This window comes from Lepidochelys kempii, chromosome 25 (assembly GCF_965140285.1).
Source record: "Lepidochelys kempii isolate rLepKem1 chromosome 25, rLepKem1.hap1, whole genome shotgun sequence".
NCBI lineage: Eukaryota > Metazoa > Chordata > Testudines > Cheloniidae > Lepidochelys > Lepidochelys kempii.
In genome coordinates this window covers 15,608,813-15,632,475 of record NC_136404.1, presented here as the reverse complement: position 1 = coordinate 15,632,475, position 23,663 = coordinate 15,608,813, and the positions used below count along the sequence as shown (strand labels likewise).

The following is a 23,663-nucleotide window of genomic DNA, read 5'->3' as shown; positions in this document are numbered from 1 at the left end:
TATCCCCTGCTGGCTCTCTCCTCCCCGCTCCACCCCTGGCCACCACTTCCAACTGGCCATGCAGTCCTTTTTAGCAGGGTGGAAAAATAAAGAGACCTGCTTCCTATTTACACAGCTTTAATTTTAATACTGTCCAGTGCCCCAGTAAAATAACATCCTTAATACGTACATACAGCAGGTAGGGGGTGGGGGAAGAAACCAGTAGCAAAAAACAAGACGGCTCAACACCCAGCGCACTGCTCGACCGCCGAGCATGGAAGCCGAGGGTTACAGTGAGGGGATGCTAGGCGAACAGAAAGCACAGCTGTGGGGGGCGGGGGGGGGGGATTGTGTTTTAAAGTTAAACAAATGGTTACTGCAAAAATGGTGAGGTAATGCAGGCTTCCCCTGTTACTACAGGTGGGTTGTACCCTGAATTAATTACAGCATTCAGACTGGATGGTGTGTGTTGCTCCTGTGGGGGGAGCTTTCAGACTCTTTCTTTTCCTGGGGGGGAGAGACGAGACCTTTGCTTGTTTAACTGCAGCACTGCAGCCCCTGAGCTGGCTGGGAATTTCCCACCGCGCCAAGGCTGAACCTTCATGTGGAGCTGACTCCCACGGCACTGAGTTTGCCCCCTGCCTCCTCATCCCCTGCCGGGGTTGTGTCAGTGGCGATGTCCCAGAGAGCGAGATGGTGTGTATCCCACACAGCGGGATGGGATGGGAGCGGGGGCTCAGAGGGGCTGGTTTGCCCCCATGTTACAGCCCAACCCTTTCTGGCATGATGTAGGGGCTGTGCGAGGCCATGCAGCAATCATCCCTGGTGGGAGGAGAGAAGCTGCTGGAATTGATGGGGAGCCAGCCTCTCTGCAAGGGGATCAAGGCTGTTGACTGCCACAGCTGGGGTTGGTGTGGGCACGTTGGGTCCTACGGATGCAGCATCTCGGCGGCTGGCTGGGTCCAGCAGCTGCTGTTTGGGGCCTTAGGCCAGCATGTGTTTGGAAGAGGCGAGGCGGGTGGGTGAAGGGTAGGAAAGTTCAAGCCATGACCCGGGTGCTGAGGCTGGAACACCCACCTGCCCCAGCACCTTTCCCTTGAGATCATAAGCCCCTGGGGCCATCGGAGACCTGAAAAAGACCCATCACAAGCTAAAATCCCACCTCTAGGCAGTGCAGCAATTGGTCCCTAGGGTGGATGACAGCACAGTGCCTCGCTGCTCCAACCAGAAACTCTTCTAGCTGCAACCAGTAGGGCCCTCTCCAGCCTGCGCCTATGACGGCCCCTCGGGGTTTCCCCTGTCAGCTGCATGCCAGGCCCCACAAGGGTAAGGTTCCCCCCCAGCAGCCCCATTCTGCCCCTGCTTCATTTTTGTAACAATAATTGTAACACATGTGACTCAAGCCTCTTCCAACACAAATTAACTCACTGCTCCCCAGGCAGAGGGAAGCAGGAGTATTAGCCCATGTACAGATAGTGAGGCAGGCAGGGGCAAAGCAAGTGGCCTCGTTCAGGGCAAGAGGCAGGCCCCAGTTGGCTCTTTTTGGCACCCTGGGTCATCACTCAAAACTGTAAAGCCCAGGGGGAAACCGCTGCAGTTCCAACTTTGTGGCATTTCACACCCAGTGTGCATGGGTGCAAATCACCACAGCAGCCCCAGAGCCAGCCAACCCCAAACCTGAGTGAGGTGGTTTTCGCTGTGCAGCTTTGCAGAGCAGGGCCTGGCTGACAAGGCTAGCAGGCAGGACTCAAGCTGGGGACGCTGGCTATAGGGGGCCAGGACCCCAACCCCTACACTTCCCCTGCTCGCACACTGAATGCAGACACCATGAAGAGCACAGCACCAGGCCAGGCCTCTGCTTTTAGCACTGCTTCAAAATGCCCAGATAAAGGAGGAAAAAACCTTGTGAGGGAACTTCCCACTGCAGGATGCATTAAGCAGCTGCTGGGGGAGAAGGAGTCCAGGCTGGCCCTCCTTACCTCACACAGCCCATCCAAGGGCTGTTGGGGGAGGGCCTGTGACTTGGTGGGTTTCGTCCAGTTCTTAGTGGACCCATCTCCACCTCATAAAAACCATCCGTGGCACTGAATGGCACCACCCCCACCAGGGCAGAATGGGGCCCATCTGCCAGGCTGCCTGTCCACTCCAGGCACATGGGGCGGTCGATGCCCAACCACTGCCCTGCTCTGTGATCGACTGGAGCCTTTCACCTGCAGGGCTGTCCTTTCACCAGGCTTCGAGTCACTCAAAAATATGACGCATCTGAACGGCGTGCCTAGCTCCCGAAAGCAAAGTCAGGGGCTTAGTAGAGCGGCTTGGGAAGGGTTTTTCCCATGAAAAAATTCTAAAGAAACAATATTTTTCAGCCCTTATTGGTGATGCATTGTCAGGTTTCCATCACGTTTTTCTGTTCTGAGAGGTGGTTTTAATCCAAAACTGGAATTTTGTTGTGGGAGGGGGTTTCTGTTGAAAAACTGACAATTTTGGCACCTTGAGGACTTAAAATGTCGGCGCCAAGGGCCTTCCATGCAGCTCCAAAATGGGGCAGTTGGATGCACAAGTCCCCTTTGTGAACGCCAGCCTCTTATTCCGGACTAGAAATATGGTGGCGCTGTTGAACTTGCCGCACTGCCAAAGTGAGTACGAGCGTCCACCCGTGGCGGCCTTTCTGAATAGCTCTTCCTGAGATGCTCCAGGTGTAGACAAGCCCTTATGCGCCTAGCCACTTAGACACTTTCGAAAATGTTCCCCACCCCGCCAAGGGTTTAGTACTTTCAGTGAGGACCTTGTGAGACTCGGACTCTCCACTGGAGCTGGTACATATCTGACCCCCCATTACCATATCACCCGGGCACCTTGCCACCTTCAATCCCCATAACCTCCCTGGGAGGCAGGGCTATGTCCATATTTTACAGGCGGAGAAGTGAGGCACAATGAGGGCCAAGGTCACCCAGGGAGTTTGTGGCAAAACAATCCTTGATGCCAGCTGTCCAGAGTCCTAAGCTAGAGCCACTCTGCTGGCCTTTCCCCCTAAGGCTGCAACAGCCCTGATAGCTCTGCTCTGTCCTTGTTCCGACCTGCACCAGCCTACCCCACTATCCCCTTCCTGCCCATCATCTCCTGTTTCTACAGCGTATCTTGGGGTAGGGGGGCATGTTTCCCCAGCTAGGTTTGTTCAGCACCCGGCCCAGTGGGGCGGGGCAGGGACTGGGGCTGCTACTGTATTACAGGTAGGAAATAGCCATCCTTATCTTTCATTCAAAAGAGTCCCAAAGCATTTTGCACAGCACAGACTGAATAGTGGCCCCTGGGAAGTCAGTGACTAAAACGTACATAGGCTTCAATGAGACCAGCATTTTACCCTGTTCAATGGCACCTTTATATGCAAGTATCTTCATTGGCCACTGAAATAAAGCCACCTCTGGGGCTGAACGGCGTGGCTCCTTTCAACAGCACACAGCAATGCTGCCAGCTGTGGAAATCAAGCTGTGCCCTGCATCCAGCTGGAAAGCCCGGATAATTCGAGGGAGGCGGAATGGAATAGCCCACCTTGGAATTGAGCCATCATGACCTGGTAAGAACACCTGCCTCCGTCATAAAGACCCTGCACTTAGTCATCGCTAATGCAAAGGGATCTGGGAGGCCTGCAAATGTCTAGTCCTTTGGAACCTACCATACAATTATTATTCAGCAGATTTAAAAAAAAAAATCTGGCATTCTGATTAATTTATAACACTCTTGAAAGAGAGCAGGTTCTGGCCAAATTGACACCCTCTGAATGCCTCCTTTTTTTAAAAATACCACTTCACCCCTAAAATCTGCCCTCCTGATCATAGGAAGTCACGTCGGCAGCTTCCCTCCGAGCTTTGTACTGTTACTCAAAGCCAAATCTGACCATGCTGGACAGAACCTGTAACAACAAAGCCCAAACGTGTGGTAGGCAACCCCCTCTGCTCCCTGCTTGTGATCGGGCAAGGCCCTGAAACAAAGAAGGAGTCCCAAGTCCCAGTGTACCTATAAAGCACAGTATCTTTGGGGGCAGGAATGGGGATGGAGAGAGAGACATGCCTCTTTCTCTCTGTCTCCTGTTTCCCACTTGCAAATCAGGAAGTCACTCCCATGCCACTGACCTCAATGGTGCGACAATGGTGTCAAACCACGAGAATCAGGACCATATTTTTAAGGGGCGATTTTCACTCCATGCCTCCCGCTCCATGGGAATTAGTCACCCGATGAGCGACTCTCCCTCAGAGGCCAGGCTCAAGGGGCACTGGTGCAGACCTCGCTCCCTTCCTCACATCCCGCCGCAGCCTGTGACTCCCTCCCACCCTTTGCCTGGGCGGCACTGGAGAGCGAACCGGACTAACTACTGAAGGGGGGCCCCGAAGCTCATGAGGAGTCGCCTCGGGCCCCACCGTTAGCGCAAAGCCTGCATAGTGGGGCTGAGTTTACAAAGAGGATGAATGGCATAAATCAGCCTCCCCTCCCCAGACCTGTCCCCCTGGCCCGCCGAAAGAACAAAAATGGCCTTTCCTTTCCCCAGCTCCTTGGCGTTGCCCCATGCGCTGCAAGAAGCGTTTCCATAACAACCCTCCTCCCTTGGCGATAATAAGGTGCTGCTCTGCTCCCCCCAGACACTGGGTGACACCCAACGCAAACACAATCCTGGCAAGTTAGTCATTAGCAGATTAACCAGTCACCATAATTACAGGCCTCGCACTGTGCAAATGGCTGGTTCCGTAATGGAGAGGTTCTGCCCTTCTTCTGTTCCCCATTGTAGAATCCTCCCCAGATCCCCTCACCTCACCCCTCTCCCTCTCTGCCTTTGGTCCATGGGTGGGTTTCTGAAGGTGTTTCTATAAATCAGCTGAGATTATTTGGATATGTGGATATTAGTGCCGACATGTGAGACAAAGCATGCAGCTGAGACCTAAGATTAAGGCTTTTGCTTGAAGCATTCTTGGTGGTTGGGTTTGTTTGTTTTTTTAAATAGAAAGAGCAGCAGTCCCAGTTCCCTTTGAAATTTCAACCTCCTGGGAGAACTTAGAGGGACCCCAGTGAATCAACGACCCCTGTTGGTTGTCCTCGGATCGAAAATCCCAACTGTGCTTCAATGAAAGCGTGGAGACAATGGGCCTACAGCCCCTCCTGGCATTGGACTGTCTAGGAGACAGCAGGTCATGGGGGGAAGTTGGCTAATTGCTGCTTCAAAGTTCTTCAAAAACTGTGAACTGTGAGGCCCTCAAGACGTCCCACAGGCTCACTGCTAAAGTTCATCCCTTCACGCAGGACACCTGTGGCCATCTAGGCTCCAAGGATAAAAATCCCTCTCCTTAAACTAGAGTGTATGGTGATCAGACATTGCAGTAAAGACATTGGCACAGCCATCAACAGAACACAGATGTCAGGGGAATAGGGGTGGGCGATTACCTGGTTCTTTCCCAGCGCCCGACGGTAAAGGTTCCAAAGCTCCATTAAACAAAAAAGAAAAGGCGGAGAGAATAAAGGAACAAATACTTGCTTTTCTCCAGGTGTTTCGTGTGTGTCTCAATCAAAACTGTCCCAACCCTCCTGGCCAACAGTTACATCAACGCAAAAGTTCCTCATTGGTTTGTTAAGCTCGAGAAAACAAAAACGCTGCAGCTTCTGTCTCTTCATGAACGAGAGTTTTGTCCTCACGGAGGTGCAGTAATGAGGGTGCCTGGGGCTTTGTTCATTTTTTAATACACTATCACCACAGTTGAGGTGTTCTTTACATTTGCAATAGCGGCTTAAGCTGGCATTTTTTCAAGCGATTTGTTGTTGATCATTGGTGCTACCATGGGGCTGGGAACGTAGTTGAAGGGAGTCACCCGGGCGGATCTACTGGGGGAGCTGTGCCTGCTGGAGGGGAAGCTCCCAACAGAACCAGTTGGTCCTTCATGACTGAAGGAGATGGGCACGGTGCCCTTGATCGAAGTCAGGCACTCTGTCTCGCTCTTGGGCATCTCCCGGGTCTCCAGCGTTGGAGAGGTGCTGGAGTTGGTCTTGGTGGTGGGGTAGTCCTCAGTTTGCACCACAGCATCACTGGTTTTCCTCTGGATGGGGATCTGGGCATTGGGGGTCTCCTCCTCCAGGGTGCTGACCAGAGGCAGGGCTGAGGAAGGCAGGGTGCTTTTGAGGATGTGTGGGATGTCTTCGTCTCGGATCCTTCTCCAAGTACCCTTCATCATCGCCATCTGCTGCTTGTCCTGCTGCCCCGGGTTCCCCACTGCAGGATTCGGGGTCAGCTTGGAGGCCTCTTGGCTCTTCCTTCTCCTGGCTGATGACTCGGAGCAAGAGGACAGGACGGAGGAGGGGCTGCTGGTCCTCTTGATGATGCTGATGTTGGGGGAGGAGGAATACCTCTTGAATGGCTCAGGCGAGGGGGTGTTGGTCTTCACAGGCAGCCGGGAAGGGCTCTCAGAGCTGGTCCTCCGAGGAGGCCTCTCACTGGGAGAAGTTTTGTTGTTGGCCGGGGTCCTTGAGATGACTGACCTCTGGCTGGTCACCACCGGCTTGGCCACCTTGAGCTCTTCGCACCTGGAGGAGCACAGGAACACAGCTGGGAGGCCTGGCCTGCTCCTCTTGGGGGAAGCGCTCTGAGACAGCGAGGACACGGATTCGCAGGAGGAGAGCTCGGAGCGGTGCCTCATGATGAGACTGGAGGATTCCTTGATGAAGGTGAGCTGCCTCAGGAAGCCGGACCGGTCCGACTCACTGCCGCTGGACCTGGCCGAGGACATCCGCACCAAATTGAGCCGGGCGGTCGGCAGGATGCCCTTCCCATTGCCTTTCAGCTTAGGGCTGCCCACGTGCTCCTCCAGCACCGGCATGGAGCTCCTGGCCGGCAGCATCTTCTTGTTCGGCTTCTGCATGAAGGGGATGCGGACGGGGGATTTCTGGGTCTTGTGCTGCTTGGTGGCTGGGGGTTTCTGGGGGAGCGCTTTGGGGGTGGAGCCTGTTGGGGAGCTCCTGCCCACTTTCACCCCCTGAGATGGCAGCTGCTTGTTGAGCTGGGAGGGCGACGTTAACTTCTTCTGGGTGGGCTGGGAGGGGGTGGAGGTCCTGGAGGAGCCCGAGGAGTGGGGCTTGGTGATCCTGGCAGGAGGGGTGGCGCTCCTCTTGGGCAAGGTGAGGTCGGCTATCTCCGAGGCCTTCCCCAGCCTGTGAAGACTCCGTGACCTCTGCTGGCTCAGGGTGAGGTTTTGGATGGTGGCTTCGGGCTTAGTTGTGGCTGTTTTCTGTGGGGTGGACCTGGGGCTTGGGGAGTCCTTCACCGCGCTGGGCATGTAGATCACTGTCCTGCCTCGGAAGACCACTGGCAAGTTTGACATTGGCTTCTGCTGGCTTACGTTTTTCCCGGCCCTGGCGTTTCTGCCCCCAACGTCCATCACTTTCTTGCTCTCCTGAAAGGCCATCGCATGGTCTCTCTTCTCCACCTCGCGGCCTACCCCACTCCTAGCCCGCTTCTTATCCTTCCTGTCCAGGGACAGCTGCAGGGTGGGGCTGACAGACAGCCCTGACACGAAGGAGAGGATGGAGTCAGACTCCGAGGAAGGCTCCCTGGAGAGGGAAGCTGCGGCCTGATGCAGCCACGTGACGATGGAGTTGGCGCCTTCCTGGATGGCCTTCCACTCGACGCTGTCCAGGTCCGAGCCTTTGTCCGACACCATCTCATCCGCTGGATTGTGCCTTGGCTCCGGCTTCCTCTCCTTGCCCGTGGTGCTCTTGGGGTTGGCACCTTTCAGCTTCTGCTTGTGCTCGGCGTTCCTGCGCCGAGCAGGGTGCCGCCTCCTCCTGGGCAAGGCAGAGCCGATGCACTTCTGCAGCAGGTCGTCGTCCGAGGTGAAGCTCAGGGAGCTGGGGGAGCTGTCCCTCTCTTTGGCTAAGGCCCTGGAGGCCGCGCTTTCTTGCATCCGGCCAAGGGTCAGCTGCCTGTTGGCCTTGTACAGAGTTGTCCGCTCCTCGTGGTCACAGAGGTCAATGTCGCTCAGGGAGCTCATGGAGGAGCTGAGGGAATAGCAGGGCGGCGTCTCGTCCACGATGAGATTGTTGTGGAGTTTGGCAGCCATCTTGGTTTTGGCCTGTAGCAGCTGCCTGGAGCTTTTCTCCGGCTCCTTCTTAGGGGCGGTGCTGCTCCAGCGTTCCTTCTTCTGAGCCCGGGCAGGGCTGGCCTTCCTCTTAGGTGAGTCTCTCCGCACCTCCAGCAGGTCGTCGGAGTCATTCTCATAGAAGCAGTAGACGGCCTCCTCGGTCGGCGTGGTGTGGCACAGGGACTGAAAGGCCATGCCCCCGGGGGCACTGTCCTCACAGGGAGCACCCTTCCTCGGGGGGACGCCTTCCGGGTGGGCCCCTGCCCTGCCAAAGTCCAGCTCCAGGTTGGGTCCATTCTTCAGGGGAGGTAGCCCTCTCTTCACCTCAGCCGCTTGGCCCCTGCCTGTCTGGACAGGGCTGCCATGTCTCGACCCACCCTTCTGCTGGTAGGCTGCACTCATCTTGGTGGGCGTTGAGGAGTTGGAAGCTGCTTTCCTGCCTGGCGCAGGACTCAAGCTCCCTTGCTCATGGGGTGCTTCCAAATTGCGCCCCACCGGGGACCCCGACACTTCCTTCCTCTCCAGCCTCTTCCCAGGGCCGCACTTGTGGTCAGCCTCCTCCTTCAGGGGGTACTGGAGGGTCTCGTCACTCAGGGAAGCGGCGCTGGAGAAGTTGATGGGGGTGCCTTCTGCGGAGTCGGTGAAGGAGTCGTCATCCTTGAAGAGGTCCCGGGCGGCAGGTCGCAGGTGTTTGGGGATGGCCCGGTGCGAATGAGTGGGCACCAGCATGTAGACCGGCATGTGAAGAGCCTTTTTGGTCTGAGGATTCAAGCCCTGGCTGGGCAGGCCAGAGACAAGGGAGGTCTTGACCTTCCTGAAGCGGGAAGGCATGGCCGAGTTGATGCATTCCTTCAGGATCTCAATATCATCGTCTGAATTGAGCTCTGGACGCTCCAGCTTCCTCTTACCCTCCCCGAATCTCTCTTCCCGCCTGTCCTCCTGCTTCTCATGTGCCACAAAATTCAGGCTGTTCCTCTCGGGGAAAGGCGGCATAAGCTTTAGCTCCACGTCCTTCTGGATGTAGTGCTCGTGAAGGGGCAGGGCACTCAGGCTGGAGGCGCAGGAGAAGTTCTCGTTGGGTTTCTCCACAGTGAAGTAGATCATGGAATCCAGATCTTGGGGCAGCTGGAAACGCTCCTTGAAATCCGTAATCTCCATGAACTTCTTGACGTTGTTTTCCCACTGGATGTTGAACTGGCTGGTCTCCTTCTCTGGCTGGGATCCCAGTTCAAACAGGGGCGTCTTGCTGCGGCTTGGGGGCATGGTCTGACCGGGGCTGTCCGGCAGCTCGCTCGGGCTGATGGTGCCACTGATCATCTCACTACAGGGGTCGCTCTGGATGGAGCTGGCAATGGATGGGCTTTCAAAGCTGCCCAGGGAGCTGACCGAGCTACACCGACTCATCACCAGAGGGGTCTCCTGAATGTAGTTCTCGGAGGAGCTGGACGGGGTCAGGTCCTCGTGCCGGGACGGGGAGGATTCCCTCAGGAAGATCTTGTCGCGCTTCTGGAAGGGGATGGCGATGGGTTGGGAGATCCCTCCTGGAGTGGCTGGGCCCAGATCCGCCGCCTTCACCTTCTCCTGTCTCCTATCGCAGGCCTCAGCCTGCTCCACGTCACATTCGGTCTCGGCGCTCTCCTCCACCTCGATGATCTCCAGGGAGGAGTCGCTGTCCACCTCATTCTCGCTGTGGCTCTGCCCATCCAGCACATTGTCAGCAGAGGAGAGGGAAGAGAGGGAGCTGCACCGGGAGAAACAAATGGGGGTGTCCTCCACCGCGTACTTCTGGACTGACTCCTGCTCCACTGGGGCTGGTGTGTGGGCAGCCAGCTTCTCTGGGATCCTGCTCAAGTTCTCGGCCGTCTGGAGAAGCCCCGTGGGGAGCCAGGCTTGCTTCCGGCCTGGGAGAGTTGGGTGGTAACTAGCACCCGAGAGCCCCACAGCACCAGGGGCCGGGCTGCTCTTGGCCAGATTCTCCAGCAGGGGGACATGCTGGTAAGAAGGGGAGAGTTTGATGGTGTGGACCTGAGGGTCGGGAGAAAGCTCATTGCCCGGCTCCTTCTTCCACTCAGGCTCCTTCTCAGGGGCGTTGGGGCTGGGGAATGTCACTGCTTTCTTGGCTCTGTCGTGCGCGTCTCTTGGCTCCAGTTTCTCCGGCTCGCCGGATTCTTTGGCCTTGACCCCCGGCTGCTCCATCCTCTCAGGCCTGTGGACAAGGATGTTCTTCAGATCCAGCCTGCTGGGCCGCTTCTGGTACCTCTGCAGCTCCTCCTTGTAATCTAGGAAGGAGGCCCTGGTGCAGGGCTTCATGTGCTCCTTGGTGCAGTAGCCATCACTGGTGCTGCCACTGTTCAGGCTGTCGTTGGACAAGCTGGTGTAAGCCTTCTTCAGCCTCAGGAGGGTGTGGGCCCGGCTCAGGTTCTCCCGCTTCACGAAGCTGCTGGCATCCGAGAGGCGGCATGGGGAGCAGGACTGGGCCCGGGCCTCGTGGACCTCATCGGAGCCGTACTGCCAGTCAAGGCAGTGGTCCTCCGAGCTCAGGCTGAAGCTGTCGTCCGAGGAGGTGTGGAGGGTGGCGATGTCCTCCACCAGCTTGTCAATCTTGGCCACCGTGGTGGAGATCTTGTTGGCCAGCTTCTCGGCCGCCAGCGACACCTCATCCTCGGGCGCCGGCAGCTTCTTGGGCTCGGCCGGCTTGCTGCTCTCGTCCTTCTCAGGCTCCGGGCCCCTCCTCTGGGCGATGGCCCTGGGCAAGGCCTGGCCCTGGAGGAAGGAGGAGTTGAGAAACATGGAGAGGATGGAGGTGTTCCCGGTCTCCGCCCCCGCCGAGACGTTGGGCACCTCATCGTCGTCGAAGCAGCCGGAGTCGGAGGTGTAGTCCTTCGCCAGGCTGTCCATGTGCCTCGGGGGCTTCTTGAGGCTCTGGCTCTTCAGACTCTGCTTCTCCATGGTGTCGAAGGCCTCCGCCAGGTGCTTGGCATCCAGCTCGGCCTCCAGCGCCTTCTGCTTCCTCACGTAGAGCGAGGGCATGCAGGAGCCCGGGGAGATGACGGTGGCGTCCTTGTACTTGAGGGGTCGGTTGGTGAGCAGGTTCCGGAGCGCAGCGGCGCTGCCCATGGCGATCATCTTGTGCTTGGAATGGATGAGGTTGCGCAGCATGCTTACGGCCCCCAGATCCCACAGCAGCTCCTGGTCTCTGGGGCTCCGGGCAGAGAGGTTCCAGAGGGTCCCGCAGGCGTTGCTGACGATGGTGAGGCTGTGGGATTTGAGGTGCTGCAGCAGGGTCTGCAGGCAGTTGTGGTCCCGGAGCACTTGCCTGCAAGACATGGATGGACCCTGCATTGGAATCACCCCGCTTCAACCATCAGAGAGTTAACAAACAACAACACTTGGCCCTTCTCGGCTGCCCCCCGTCAGAGGATCTCAAAGCGCCTCAAAATCCTCCAATTGATCCATCCCCACAGCAGCCCGATTCTATAGGGAGGGCAGCTGAGGCATAAAGAGGGGAAATGACTTGCCCAAGGTCACACAATGAGTCACCAGCAGAGCAACCCAGAAGTCCTGACTCCTAGCTCCCCCCACAACCCACTGGACCCCGTTCCCCTCCCAGAGCTGGAAATAGAACCCAGGAGTCCTGACTCCCAGCTTCCCCCCTGCCCAAACCCACTGGACCCCACTCCCCGCTCAGAGCTGAGAACAGAACCCAGGAGTCCTGACTCCCAGTCACTTCCCCACTTTGTGCCTCTGTTTTCCCATCGTAAAATGGGCACAATGAGCTTTGCAAAGTGCTTCGGGATCTTCTGGAGAAAGACCTGATGAAGAGCGCACAGTATTTACAAAACCCGAATAATCAATGTAACGCTCCCGGGATGGTAAGGTTCCCTGAGGCACCGTGAGTCTGTTCTATGGGGGAGGCACGCATCCTGGAGGGGATACTCTGAGCTACCGTGAATAATATTGGCATCTCATCAGGGACAGCCAACAGTGACAGCACATCTTGCTGCCCTTATACTCAGGGGCCAGAATGGATCCAAGGCAGCTGGGAATGACCCACAGCCCCTCCAGATCCCGCCCACCGACCAGAACAGCGCTTTGGGGTTGGGGGAGCTTGGGAGCAGCGAGAGGATCGGATAGGGTGACCAGATGTCCCGATTTTATAGGGACAGTCTTGATTTTTGGGTCTTTTTCTTGTATAGGCTCTTATTACCCCCCACCCCCTGTACGATTTTTCACACTTGCTGTCTGGTCACCCTAGGATCAGAGCCGGGAGTGGCAGCTGCCCTCAGGGCGAGGCTGACCTGTAATCCTCCCGGGTGGCGATCAGGCTGGACACGTTTCTCAGGATGCCTCCTCCGCTCTCGATGATGGCCAGTGAGTTGCTCTGGCACTTGTAGGTGAGGGTGCTCACCAGGAAGCCCAGGGCGCCCTGCACCAAGCAGATGGCGACTTTGTTCTCGGTGCTGTGAGCGGACAGGTTCCAGAGGGCGCTGAGGACACTCTTCAGGGTGGATTCCTAGCCAGGATAAAATCACCATCAGCGTCCCTCTAGTGCAGGGCCTCTTTAACTGCACCGGCAGCATATCTGTGAGTGCATCTGCTTTGTACACACACCCTGCCGCCATTTGCACACTCACCGTAAGCATGCTCACTCCGTGCATGCCATGGCCACGTTTGCAGATCCAGCTCACTGTACACATGCCATCTCCTACGTACACGCTTATAGCGAGCGTGCAAGCCATCACCTGCTCTGTGCGTGCAAGGGCAGCGTTTGCACATGCAGCTCATTGTGAGCACGTAAACTGCCCCCCGTTTTGTGTGTGCACACGCAGCCCAGAGAGCAGGGCTCACGCCTCTTACCTTGGTGGCCCGCAGGGCGCACTGCATCAGGCCGGTCACGCTGCCCACCTCGCGCAAGATCTTCTTGCTGTTGATGTCGGCCCTCCAGGAGAGGTTCCGCAGGATGCTGGAGACCACCTGGGGGGAAGAGATGAGGATGTTCACACACAGGGCGGGACATGGCCAGCGTCCCGTGCTCAGCCCACCTGCTCCAGGCAGAGCTGTCAATACAGGACCGGAGCAGTTCGGTCACAGCCCAGAAGAGGGCAGCGTCATGACCCTCTTTCACCCCATCCACCCTGCCACCCCCAAAGTCTCCCAGCCCCCCGTCCTGTCCAGCACCAGCTCCTCGCTTGGCTGCCCTCAGCAGAGGGGATTTAAGGGCAGTTCCTGGGCCCCTTCGGATGATCCCAGGGCCTGCCGTGGAGCAGCCAGGCGGGATGAGCAGCAAGGACTCAGCCAGCCTGCTCCAGCAGGAACAGGAGCCAGCGAATCCTGCACCCAACAGCACACGCTGGTCCTGGTGAAAGGCACCAAGTCAGGGACCGGGCCGGGCTTTGCCCTGCAATACCAGGCAGCCTCGCCATGCATCGCTGGGTGCCAAGCATGGGGTATCCAGAGTCATCTCCCCTAGCCAGGCACCCCACTCTGTGTGAGTGCCCCCAAGGCACGAGGGGGCCTGGAATAACCCAGGCCCTGTGCAGCAGTCAGTAGCCAGCCCAGGTGTATGCCATGGCTCAGTGCACATGGGCACGACCCCCCAGGCGTCTGCAACAGCCCTGGGGGAGCCAGTGTCCGCCTACCTGGTGCAGCTCCTCGCTCTCGGAGGCCAGCTGGGCCACAATGGCCTGCATGCAGCCCCGGCGGGAGGACAGAGTCGCCTGCCAAGGGGAAGAGATGTTGTGGGGTCAGATCCTGCACACTCTCACCCTCCAGTGCAGCCCACGGGGGCCCCAGAGCCCCTGCCAGCGCTGGAAGGGACCACAGCTGGGTCACCCAACTCCCTGCAGCTTAGAGCCAGCTGAGATCACTGCTCCCAGGCCCCTTCCGAGACCCCACCCCATCTGATCCCCTTCCCTGACTTCTCCCTCTACTCTCCAGGCCCCTTCATCAGTCGCATCCGCACCAGGACCCCTGCTCTGGCTGCATTCCCCTAACCCCCCTGTCCCGCCCTCACCCCCAGGTCTCTGCTTCCCAGTCCCTGCCCCTGGGTCCTCACTCCCCTCCCTCCACTCCCCTGAGCCTTTATATCCCCTCCCCCCACACCCCAACCCTGGGGCCCCTGACCTCCCTCCCTCCTCCCATCACCTTCCCAAGTCCCCCAGCCCCTGGGCCTCCATTCCCCCCACCCCCCGCACCTTGTTCACCACGTCCCCGAAGGTGAGGTTGGTCAGCGCCATGCCCGCGTATCTCCTCAGCACCAGGTTGAGGGGGTCGCTGGTCATTTTGTGCATCTCATAATCCACCTGCAGCAGCTCAGCCACGGCCTGGAGACCACCTGGGGGACAATCCGGGTGTGGGTGGGGGGGTTACAGAGATGGACGGGCCCAGCCAGGCACTGCGGGGGGTCAACCCCCTCCCCCCCCGCCCCACGCTCCTCTTTGTGCCAATACCTCATGCCTGGACTCCGCTAGTTTGTCAGCAAGGGGGTGGAGCTGGGGGGTCCCATTGAAAAGGAGCCAGGGTGCTGTATTCCCAGCCCCCTCCCATGTGTTCCCCTCAGGCACCCACCCCACTGCCAGGCTGTGCCATGCAGGAGGGGCTTGCTCTGCCCATGGCATGGGGCACAGCAGCCCCCAGGGACTCTAACCCATTGAGTAGCGTCCTCTGCACTCCCTGTCCACCTGGGGATGGGGGAGCAGAGCCCAGATCCCTCTTGCAAGCTTTCCCCCCTCCCGGGGCCGCGCGGGGCTTACCCAGCTCGTTCATGGCCCGCCTGTACTCCTCGTCGAAGGAGAGCTTCATGATGGCACAGGTGGCCTGGCAGATCTGCGGCTCGATGGGCACTGGCACTGCAAGGAGAGCGGAGGTGAGCAACGGGCCACGCAAGATCCCAGCCCAGCCATGGATCAGAGATGCCCGGATCCATTAGCCGTCGGGATCCCCAAATCCCAGCCAGGCAGGAGGGGACGGGGCTGTTTTCCCATCAGAGAGGATCTGTTTTGCTAACTGGACCAACAGACTCCGTATGGCCAGTCCGCCCGGGGATCAGAACCAGGGGAGAGACACCTGTGCTTAACCAGGCCCTGCGCGTGCTCCCAGCACCCCTCCACCATGCGTGTGCACCTCACACACCTGTGTGTAGCCATGCCTGCACACACGCCTTCACTCACAATCACACACGTGCAGTGACCCCCGCACGCACACACCTGTAGTGCACACACTCAGCTGCACACCGACACCCCCGATGCACACCACGTGCAGACACACACATGCACCCAACACACACCATGCACGCACACACACACTCAGCTGCACACTGTGCACACACCCACCCCCGCACACTGAGCTGCACACCAACACACACCATGTGTACACACACCCAGCTGCACACCAACACACACAGACACCCAACACACACCATGTGCACACACACACCCCGACGCACACACACCCTGACACACACCATGCACACATCCACCACACACTCAGCTGCACAGCGACACACACACCCCCAACACACACTGTGTGCACACACACACCCTGACACACACCGTGCACACACACACACATTCACACCATGTTCATTCACACACACCCCGACACACCTGTTCACACACACACCCTGACACACCCCAAGTGCCCACACCGACACACACGCCCCAACGCACACCATGTGCACGCACACGCACTCAGTTGCACACTGACACACACCTACACCCCAAGACACACCGTGCGTGCACACACACAGACACACACTCAGCGGCACACCAGCAGGCAGTCACACATGCACCCATCTGTGCATGCACAGACATGCTTGCAACCCGCCCCCTCCCTACCCCCGCAGACACATGCTCTCTCCAGGCAGAAGCATCACGGTCAGGTGTCCCCTGCTCCCTGTGTCCCCCCCGCCACTCCGCTGGGAGCAGCAGGCCCTGGTGCCCCTGCTGGAGCCAGCGTCACCCTTCCCTACCGGCGCTGCCCTCGGCGCCCTGGCCCCCGTCTTTGCTCTGCATCTGCAGCCAGTCCCAGCAGGTCTCCGAGTAGGAGCGGATCTGTTCCAGCACATGCAGCGCCCGCATCTCCTTCTTGGCCTGGCCCTCGTCGGGCTGCGAGAAGACGATGTTGTGCAGGGCGGCGTTGGCCCGCATGCGGGAGTCCTTGCCGCTGCCGGGGCTCTGGGGGCCTCCCGGCGCCCTGTCCGCGTCGTGCAGGATCTGGATGAGGAGTGGGAGGCAGCCGGACTTGCGCATGGCCAGGCAGCTCTCCTGCGAGCTGGACATGGCCAGCAGGGTGCGGGACATGTCGTCCTTGTCCCGGGTGGCCAGCATGGACAGGAGCCAGAAGACCACTTCCACCTGCAGAGCACAAGCACTCAGTGGGTTACACTGCACCCCACCCTGGCCAGCCCCCCCCCAGCACAAATCCTGCTGCACCGTTCCCTCAAGTGCAGAGGTCCCCAAACTGTGGGGCGTGCCCCCCTAGGCGGGCATGGAGGAATGTTCAGGGGGGCGGGGAGGGAGCACCACCCAGCTCCGCTCCTGGCCCTGCCCCCGCCCCCAGCCCCCTTACTCAGCTCCAGGGAGGGGGTGTGCGGACAGGGGTAAGGGGGGGGCACAAGGTAAAAAGTTTGGGGACCACTGGGGTCCATTCAATGGTGGGCAAAGTGAAACAGACAAGAGACAGTTCAATTTCACTCAGCAGCTGCCAGCCACCTCTGGTCACCTGGGGACAAGCCTGGGGCAGGGGTTAATCCTTTAGGTGTGAGGAACTGGGGCACAGAGAGGGGAGGCTACCTGACTCGCCCAAGATCACACAACGAATGTCCTCTAACCTTCTCAGCACCTTGGGCCTGATTCTCCTCTAACTCACCTCAGTGGAAATCACGCTTGACCCCACTGAAGTTGGTGGGTTTACACTGGTGTACAAGTAACACAGGAACAGAATCAGGCTCCCTGCTTGCGTGAGGACCTAAATCTCAAGCCCTTTCCTAGTGCAATTAAACCAAGAAGCAACATGAGACCCCCTCCCCCCCCCGAACGGTGCTGGGGGAAATGTCGAATCAAATACTGGGGTCAGAGTGCATGATCTGAATAGACGTGTGTACGAACTGGGTAGCATCCCTTTAAATAGGTCGCATGCCTGCTGCTGGCACTCACTGTCTTCTGTGTCCCTGAAGCCACCAGAACCCTGTCAGAGCAGTGAGGTGTGAATGCAGCTAAGTCTGGCAAGTTGTACCTAGTCAGCGCATGTGGTTATCTGGACCCTGTTGCACCTGTGGGGTTCCTTCATTTCACATTTCTTGTGTAAATAGCCAAAGATGCAACAATAGACCAAGGGCAGGAGGGGAAACTGAGGCACGGAGCGGGGCAGTGACTCGCCCATGGTCACCCAGCAGGTAAGCAGCAGAGGTGGCAACAGAAGCTCTGGGCCCAATGCCCTATCTGCTACACAACACTGACTGGAGCCATTCGGAGCCGGGGAAGAACTCGATTTGCTCATCTCCAGCGAGCGTCTGTGTTTCCTCCGTCAAATGCCCAAGGGATGGGGATTCTCGTTACCTTATTGTTGCTGAGGTGGCTCCCTCCCTCCTCGGGATGTGTCGGGATGTCCAGGCTCCCATCCCCTTCCATGCCAGACAGCTTCCCACACAGCTACAAGAACAGAGCAGGGGGACGTCTAAGAACTTGTGACCTGTACAGAGCACACCCCTGCAGCTGCAGTGTTGGGCTGGCTGGCTCTGACTAGCCCCTGCAGGGTGGTGTGATTTTATTCTCCTCTCCCGGTCTGCTTGTCCCTGTCTCTCTGTCTGTCTCCTGCATCAGGCACACACAGAGCCCAGATCAGGGGCGAGTCTTGGTGCAATTTGCCCTCTCAGAGTGTAAATTACACCCCAGTTAACTCTACTCAGTGGGCCAGACGCAGAGGGAGCGTAAGGTGGATGACAACCAGAGCTAACTACAGGAGTCTCTGCAGCTGGAACTGAAGACCCAGTGTCTGTAGCTGGGGCAGTGACAGACTCACATCCCCTGTGGATCGGACATGGAGGGGGACCCGGGACACACTGATCAGTGGGTTCCACACCTTAAAGGTCAGCATAGGGCGTGACAGGGACTTGTACGCTGGAGGCATGTGTCACACCAGTTTTCACACCCTTAGATACACATGAGACCCAGTTCTGCTCCGTGTGAGGCTGGCAGCAAAACCCATTTCTTCTGAGGAGGCCAATCTACCCGCCTCAATAATACCACCCCATCAGTGGCTCATTCCAGGCAAGCAGACTCTCTGGGAATTGCTACGGGACGCTGGCTCTGTCCAGACCTGCTCTCAGCTCCAAGGGTGCTCCAGAAAGACACCCAGCAAAGTTCCAGTCGCCTTCCAGGGGGCAGAGGGGCCACAGATAGGCCCCAAAGCAGCAGAGGCTGGGATGGGAGGAGGCGTACATGGGACCCCCTCAGCGTCACATAACTGGGCTCAGCAATGGAGAGACGTTTGGGAGCAGGCTGTGCTCACTGAGACCTCGATTCAGCAAAACACTTGAGCACTCACTTAAAATCCCTTTGGCTTTCATGGGACTTGGTGCTTTCTGAACTGGGGCCTGCAGCCCCTGTTCTAGCCCTGGGGCAGCACCCAGCAAGAGCAGAAGTCCCGTTGACTTCAATGGGAGCAGGATTGCGCCCCTCCAGCTCAGTCCCGGGGTGGAACAGAGACTTCCAGCCTCCAGAGCCGGCGCTAAAAGGAGGGATACTGAACTGAAGGTGTCAGTGAACGGGGTGCCGGGTTGCAGGGATGCCAGGTGACTGTGTTAATATGCCACATGGATTTTCCTATGAGGCCAATGCAAGCTCCAGCATCTTCGCCGCACAGTGTTTTGCTAGGCCTTGCAATTAGGGTGGCCAGTTTTGGTTGGACATATTCCTGGAGGTTTCATCACATGACCTCTTAAATGAAAGATTACTCTTTAATGCCTGGAGACTCCAGGGCAGTCCTGGAGGGCCGGCAACCCTCCTTGCATAGTGGAGGAAATGGCCTCTGACTACATGTAGAAGGGCCAGTCCATCTTTCTACCACCATCCTTAGTGACACAACTCCCACTCCGTCCTTGGTCCTCAATCAGCCCATATTAAATTATTTTAAACCCTCTCTCTCAAAGTACTTAGACAGCCCCAATCCCATAGTATCTGAGCACCTCAAAGCCACCCTGTGAGACAGGGCAGCAATACTGTCTCCATTGCACAGATGGGAAACTGAGGCAGAAAGATGCTAAGTGTCTTGCCCAAGGTCACACACACAGTCTGTAGCAGAGGCAGGAATTAAACCCAGCTTTCCTGAGTCGTAGGGCAAACAGCCTAAGCACGGGCCTATCCTTCCTCACTACCGACCGGCCTTATTGCAGATATATGTAATAAAATATGTATTGCCCAGGGATTCAAGGCCTCAGGACTGAGCGCTTTGGCTTATTTCTCTTTCCAGGACAAATCCCCTTTTTAGCCAACAGTGCGATAATTGTCTTACTGACTCTAAACCTCTCCATCTTCCCAGGGCTTAGTTCCAAGCCCTGCTGCGCTTCGGCTTTGCATGGGGTTAAGGGAGAAATTCACAGCCAGTTCTGCTATCGATTTCTTGGGGCAGAGAAAGGCTCGGGGCAAAATAATTTGTCTCTGTACTTATTTAATCTCCGTCCCAGAAGGCAGAAGAGAGCTCACCAGTGCCTGTTGGGAGCCCAGAGTAGGAATCCCATGACCTCTGGCTTTTTAAACCCAGTTCAGATGTTAATGAAACCCTAGGGCGGAATTCTGATCCCCCTGAAGTCAATGGCAAAACTCCTATTCATTTTAATAGGGCCCAGATTTCATATATGGCCTCTGGGTTTAAACCCTGGGCACTTAACCCTTAGAAAAATGCTACAGTATTATGCAGTAATTACCCAAAACACTACAGCTTCCTGCCATATTACTGAAGGATTAAGGATTCAGGATTCTCACTGTAGAATACCTCAGTATTTTTAATAACATTGTAGGGTTCTTATCTTGTAGTATTTTTGTTTAAAAATACTATTTTTATTATAAACCTGTGTGGGGTGTTAAATAATACTGCAGTATCTTTGAAACAATATGGTAGTATTATTTCCTAGCACGACAGTATTTTTCTTTATAACCCTCTAGTATTTTTAATACAAAAGCCAAAGCTTTTATTGTACAGCGGCAGGTATTTTTTCTTTACCAATGATAGAGTATTTTTCTTATTACGTAATATAGTTAATAAAACCATGGCATTTCCCCTTATAATGCTGAAGTATTTTTAAAGGGCTGTACTATTTAATAATACTGTAGTATTTTGTTTAAATGCTGCAGTATTTTTCTTATCATTTAGTATTTTTCTTATCGTTTAATATTTCTAATAAAACCTGAAATGTTTTCCCCCTTTTAATAGGATAGTATTTTTGAAAATACTGTAGTATTTTTTTAAATGCTGCAGGTATTTTTCTTACCGTTTAGTATTTTTCATAAAACCTGAAATGTTTTCCCCCTTTTAATAGGATAGTGTTTTTGATAATACTGTAGTATTTTTTTTAAAATACTGCAAGTATTTTTCTTGAACAATTTTGAAGTATTTTTCTTATCATTTAGTATTTTTCATAAAAACTGAAATGTTTTCCCCTTTTTAACAGGATAGTATTTTTGATAATACTGTACATTTAAAAATGTATGTAGTTAATTTTATTCCTACAATCACGGTATTTTCCTTATTATGCTGTCGCATTTTTAATTCAGTATTGTTTAGTATCTTTGGGAGAATAATGCTGTCGCATTTCAGTTCTGCTGCAGGATTTTAGAAACAACACTGCAGCATTTTAATCTTACAGCAGCTTTTAAAATACGGTGTTAGCACCGTTACTACCTCCATAATAGTGAACCATTACGATTTGAACATTAATGTGGGTTTTAAATAATACTCTTGTACTTTCGTATGACTGGAGTGTTCAGAGACAGGGTTTTTTCACAGAATGCCGTGGTAGTTTTGTGCAGTTCGGGCAGGATATTCGCAGTCAGTGGCCTTTGCTGAGGACTGCGTTAGATCCGTGGGGTCAGTGACACACATCCAGCCTGGGGAGCAGTGGGACTAATGCCGGGGCCTGGGACGCATCTGCCCCGCCCCCACCCCCACCCGCTCCTGACTCCCAGCATGGGGGCAGGCTCAGCCACTGGACGCAGATGACCCTGCGACAGCTCTGCAGAATCCAATGCGGGGCCTGCCAGCATCTCCCCTCATGGCCTACTTCTCGTCGCCATGGCAACTGCCCATTTCATGGTGCCCGAGACACACAAAGGCCTCCCGCTCAGTGGGGCGGGGAGGCCTCGGCGACCCGCCTGCCTCTAGCACCATTCTCACCCCCATGCCAAGCAGCCTCCTCCAGCATTCCCACTCTGAGAGAGAGAGAGCGACCTGGGCCTGGGGTGTGTGTGCAAGGGGAGGTCTCCCCCGCCTTGGTGCAATGAGGGGGGTGTGCAGGTGGAGAACGGGCACACCTGGACAGTTGTGGGGCGGGGGAGTGCATGCCTGTGTTTGCAAGCACACGCCCCCATTGGGTGCACGTGCAATGGGTCAGTGCAGGGGAGTTTGTGGGTGACTACAAATGGCAGATGCAAGTGTGCGAGCCCACACGTAAGTGTGCACATGAGTCTGGAGCGCAGGGGTGAATGTGCAGGTGTGCACGCCTGTGGGTGATGCTGTGCATGCCGGCGAATGAGCGACACTCGCGGTGTAGACGGCTGGGTGTGACACCGTGGGGGGGTGCACAGTGGCATTGCACGCACAGGACAGGGACTCTGCAGCTCTCTGTGGAACAGGCGGCCCTAACTGCACCATCCCCCCCCACCTTGCGAGGTTAGCACCATGCCCCCCTCCCGCGGGGGCTGCAGCCCGAGGCCCAGTGGACTCGGCTCCTGCCCCGTTACCTGCGGCTCCGACATCTGCACCTGGTCCTGAGCCTCCATCAGCTCCTTGTCGATCTGCTCCAGGCGGGACGCTCGGATCTGCGGGGATTTAACCACAGAATCAGCAATCACCAGCCCCCCCGCCCCGCCCCCCCGACCCAATGCCTCTCAGCCGTGTCCCGTGAGGGGACGGGATCAGGCAGCACGGGGCCTAAAAGAGAGGCAGGCTCGGCCACTAGGTGGGAAAGGGGGACAAAGGGAAGGGCGGGCAGCCTTTTCCCAGATGAGCTACTCCTCCTCTCCCCCCATGGTAGAACATGATCCTGATTCCTACCCACCCCCTATTGTCCGGCTGTGTGGGTAGGGGGGTTGCACTAACTACCCATATTTCTGAGGTGATGGGGGACAGCCTGATCTCCCCCAATGCCTCCCATTGCCCATATTTTTGGGAGGGTTGTTGCTTCCTGATCCACTACTCTCCCCCTGCCCCCCAAGACACACACTGCCCAGCTTTGGGGGGAGGGCTTTGCAGTCTGATCCCTCCCGTTACTTGGTTTTGCAAAGGGGGGGCTGCATTACTGGGGGAAGAGGGGGGAGGCTGAAGGGAAATAACCCGCAGGAAGGGAGCAGCTCCCCTGCCCTGACCTGAGCCCTCTGCACCATCTCGTCGGTCGTCCCGAAGCGCTCCTCCATGAGCGAGCGGATGTGCTGGGCCTCGAACTCTAGCTGCTGTCGGATCAGATCCATCTGCATAGAGAACTGGGAGCCGGGAGGAAAGGCAGGGCATGAGGGGCGGGATCCCAGCAGCCCGCCTGGCCCCGCTCTCCCCCAGCACAGGATATTCTCTACGGGAGGCGTATCCCACGGGGCAAAGCGCATCCTTCGGGACAGGGGATTCGCTCAGGTCTTGGGCTGAGTCCTCAACACCCCTTGAGCCCCTGGGACCTCCCAGCACCCAGGTACGCCTGGCAGAGGAGGGATCCCGGTCGGCTCAGGTCTCGGGCTGGTCCCTGGGACCAGGAACTCACCGTCTCCACGTGCGGTAGCTCGTCCAGGCGCGTGGAGAGGCTCTGCAGCTGTGTGTAGTACCAGAGCTTCTCCTTCTCCTCCTTCTCAATCTCGCTCAGCAGGAAACACCTGGAGAAGGGGACGGGGTAGAGGGCGGGCAGTCATGGACGCCCCACTCCATGGACCCCACCCCCAGTGCTGACACCAACCCAACCCCAGGCCCAGCCAAAACCCTCGTGAGGAGGGGGAAGAGCGACAGGAGAGGGATAAATCCTCTAGGAGCCTCTTCACCAGGCTCTCCCCACACTGAGCCAAACTCAAGGGCTGGCTAAGGGCCCTGGGAGCGTCCCAGGCAGGGGCACACAGCAAGGTGATGGGCAGAACGCTGGGTAATGGGAGCAGCAAAGGGGTCCCTTAGCCACCTGGTGAGCTAGGGCTCAGACACTGTGGGGATGGGGGCAAGATGGAGAGAGACAGACAGACAGACACAGGGGTGTGCAGGGGGACAGACAGACAGGTGGGTGCACAGGGGGAAAGGCAGACAGACAGACAGAGGGATGTGTAGGGGGACAGACAGATGGATATGTAAGAGGCCAGGCAGGCAGACAGGTGTGCCAGGGGAGAGGCA

At 56.8% G+C, this 23,663-nt stretch overlaps 1 protein-coding gene across 2 annotated transcripts in view; it reads right to left on the bottom strand.

Annotated features, from left to right (window-relative positions):
* Positions 1-100: 100 nt before the first annotated feature.
* Positions 101-23,663, bottom strand: part of APC2 (APC regulator of Wnt signaling pathway 2) — a 46,714-nt gene continuing 23,151 nt past the window's right edge. The window contains exons 5-15 of one of the 2 annotated variants that reach the window (XM_073323878.2): positions 23,056-23,164; positions 22,673-22,786; positions 22,049-22,126; positions 17,651-17,743; positions 16,063-16,447; positions 14,846-14,941; positions 14,288-14,427; positions 13,733-13,810; positions 12,951-13,067; positions 12,392-12,606; positions 101-11,409 (exon numbers count right to left, since the gene is read on the bottom strand). In XM_073323878.2, the coding sequence (XP_073179979.2) occupies positions 5,751-11,409; positions 12,392-12,606; positions 12,951-13,067; positions 13,733-13,810; positions 14,288-14,427; positions 14,846-14,941; positions 16,063-16,447; positions 17,651-17,743; positions 22,049-22,126; positions 22,673-22,786; positions 23,056-23,164 (7,084 nt within the window). In that variant the 3' untranslated portion in view covers positions 101-5,750. The remainder of the gene's footprint in view (positions 11,410-12,391; positions 12,607-12,950; positions 13,068-13,732; positions 13,811-14,287; positions 14,428-14,845; positions 14,942-16,062; positions 16,448-17,650; positions 17,744-22,048; positions 22,127-22,672; positions 22,787-23,055; positions 23,165-23,663) is intronic. The other variant, XM_073323879.2, reaches the window with a different exon arrangement.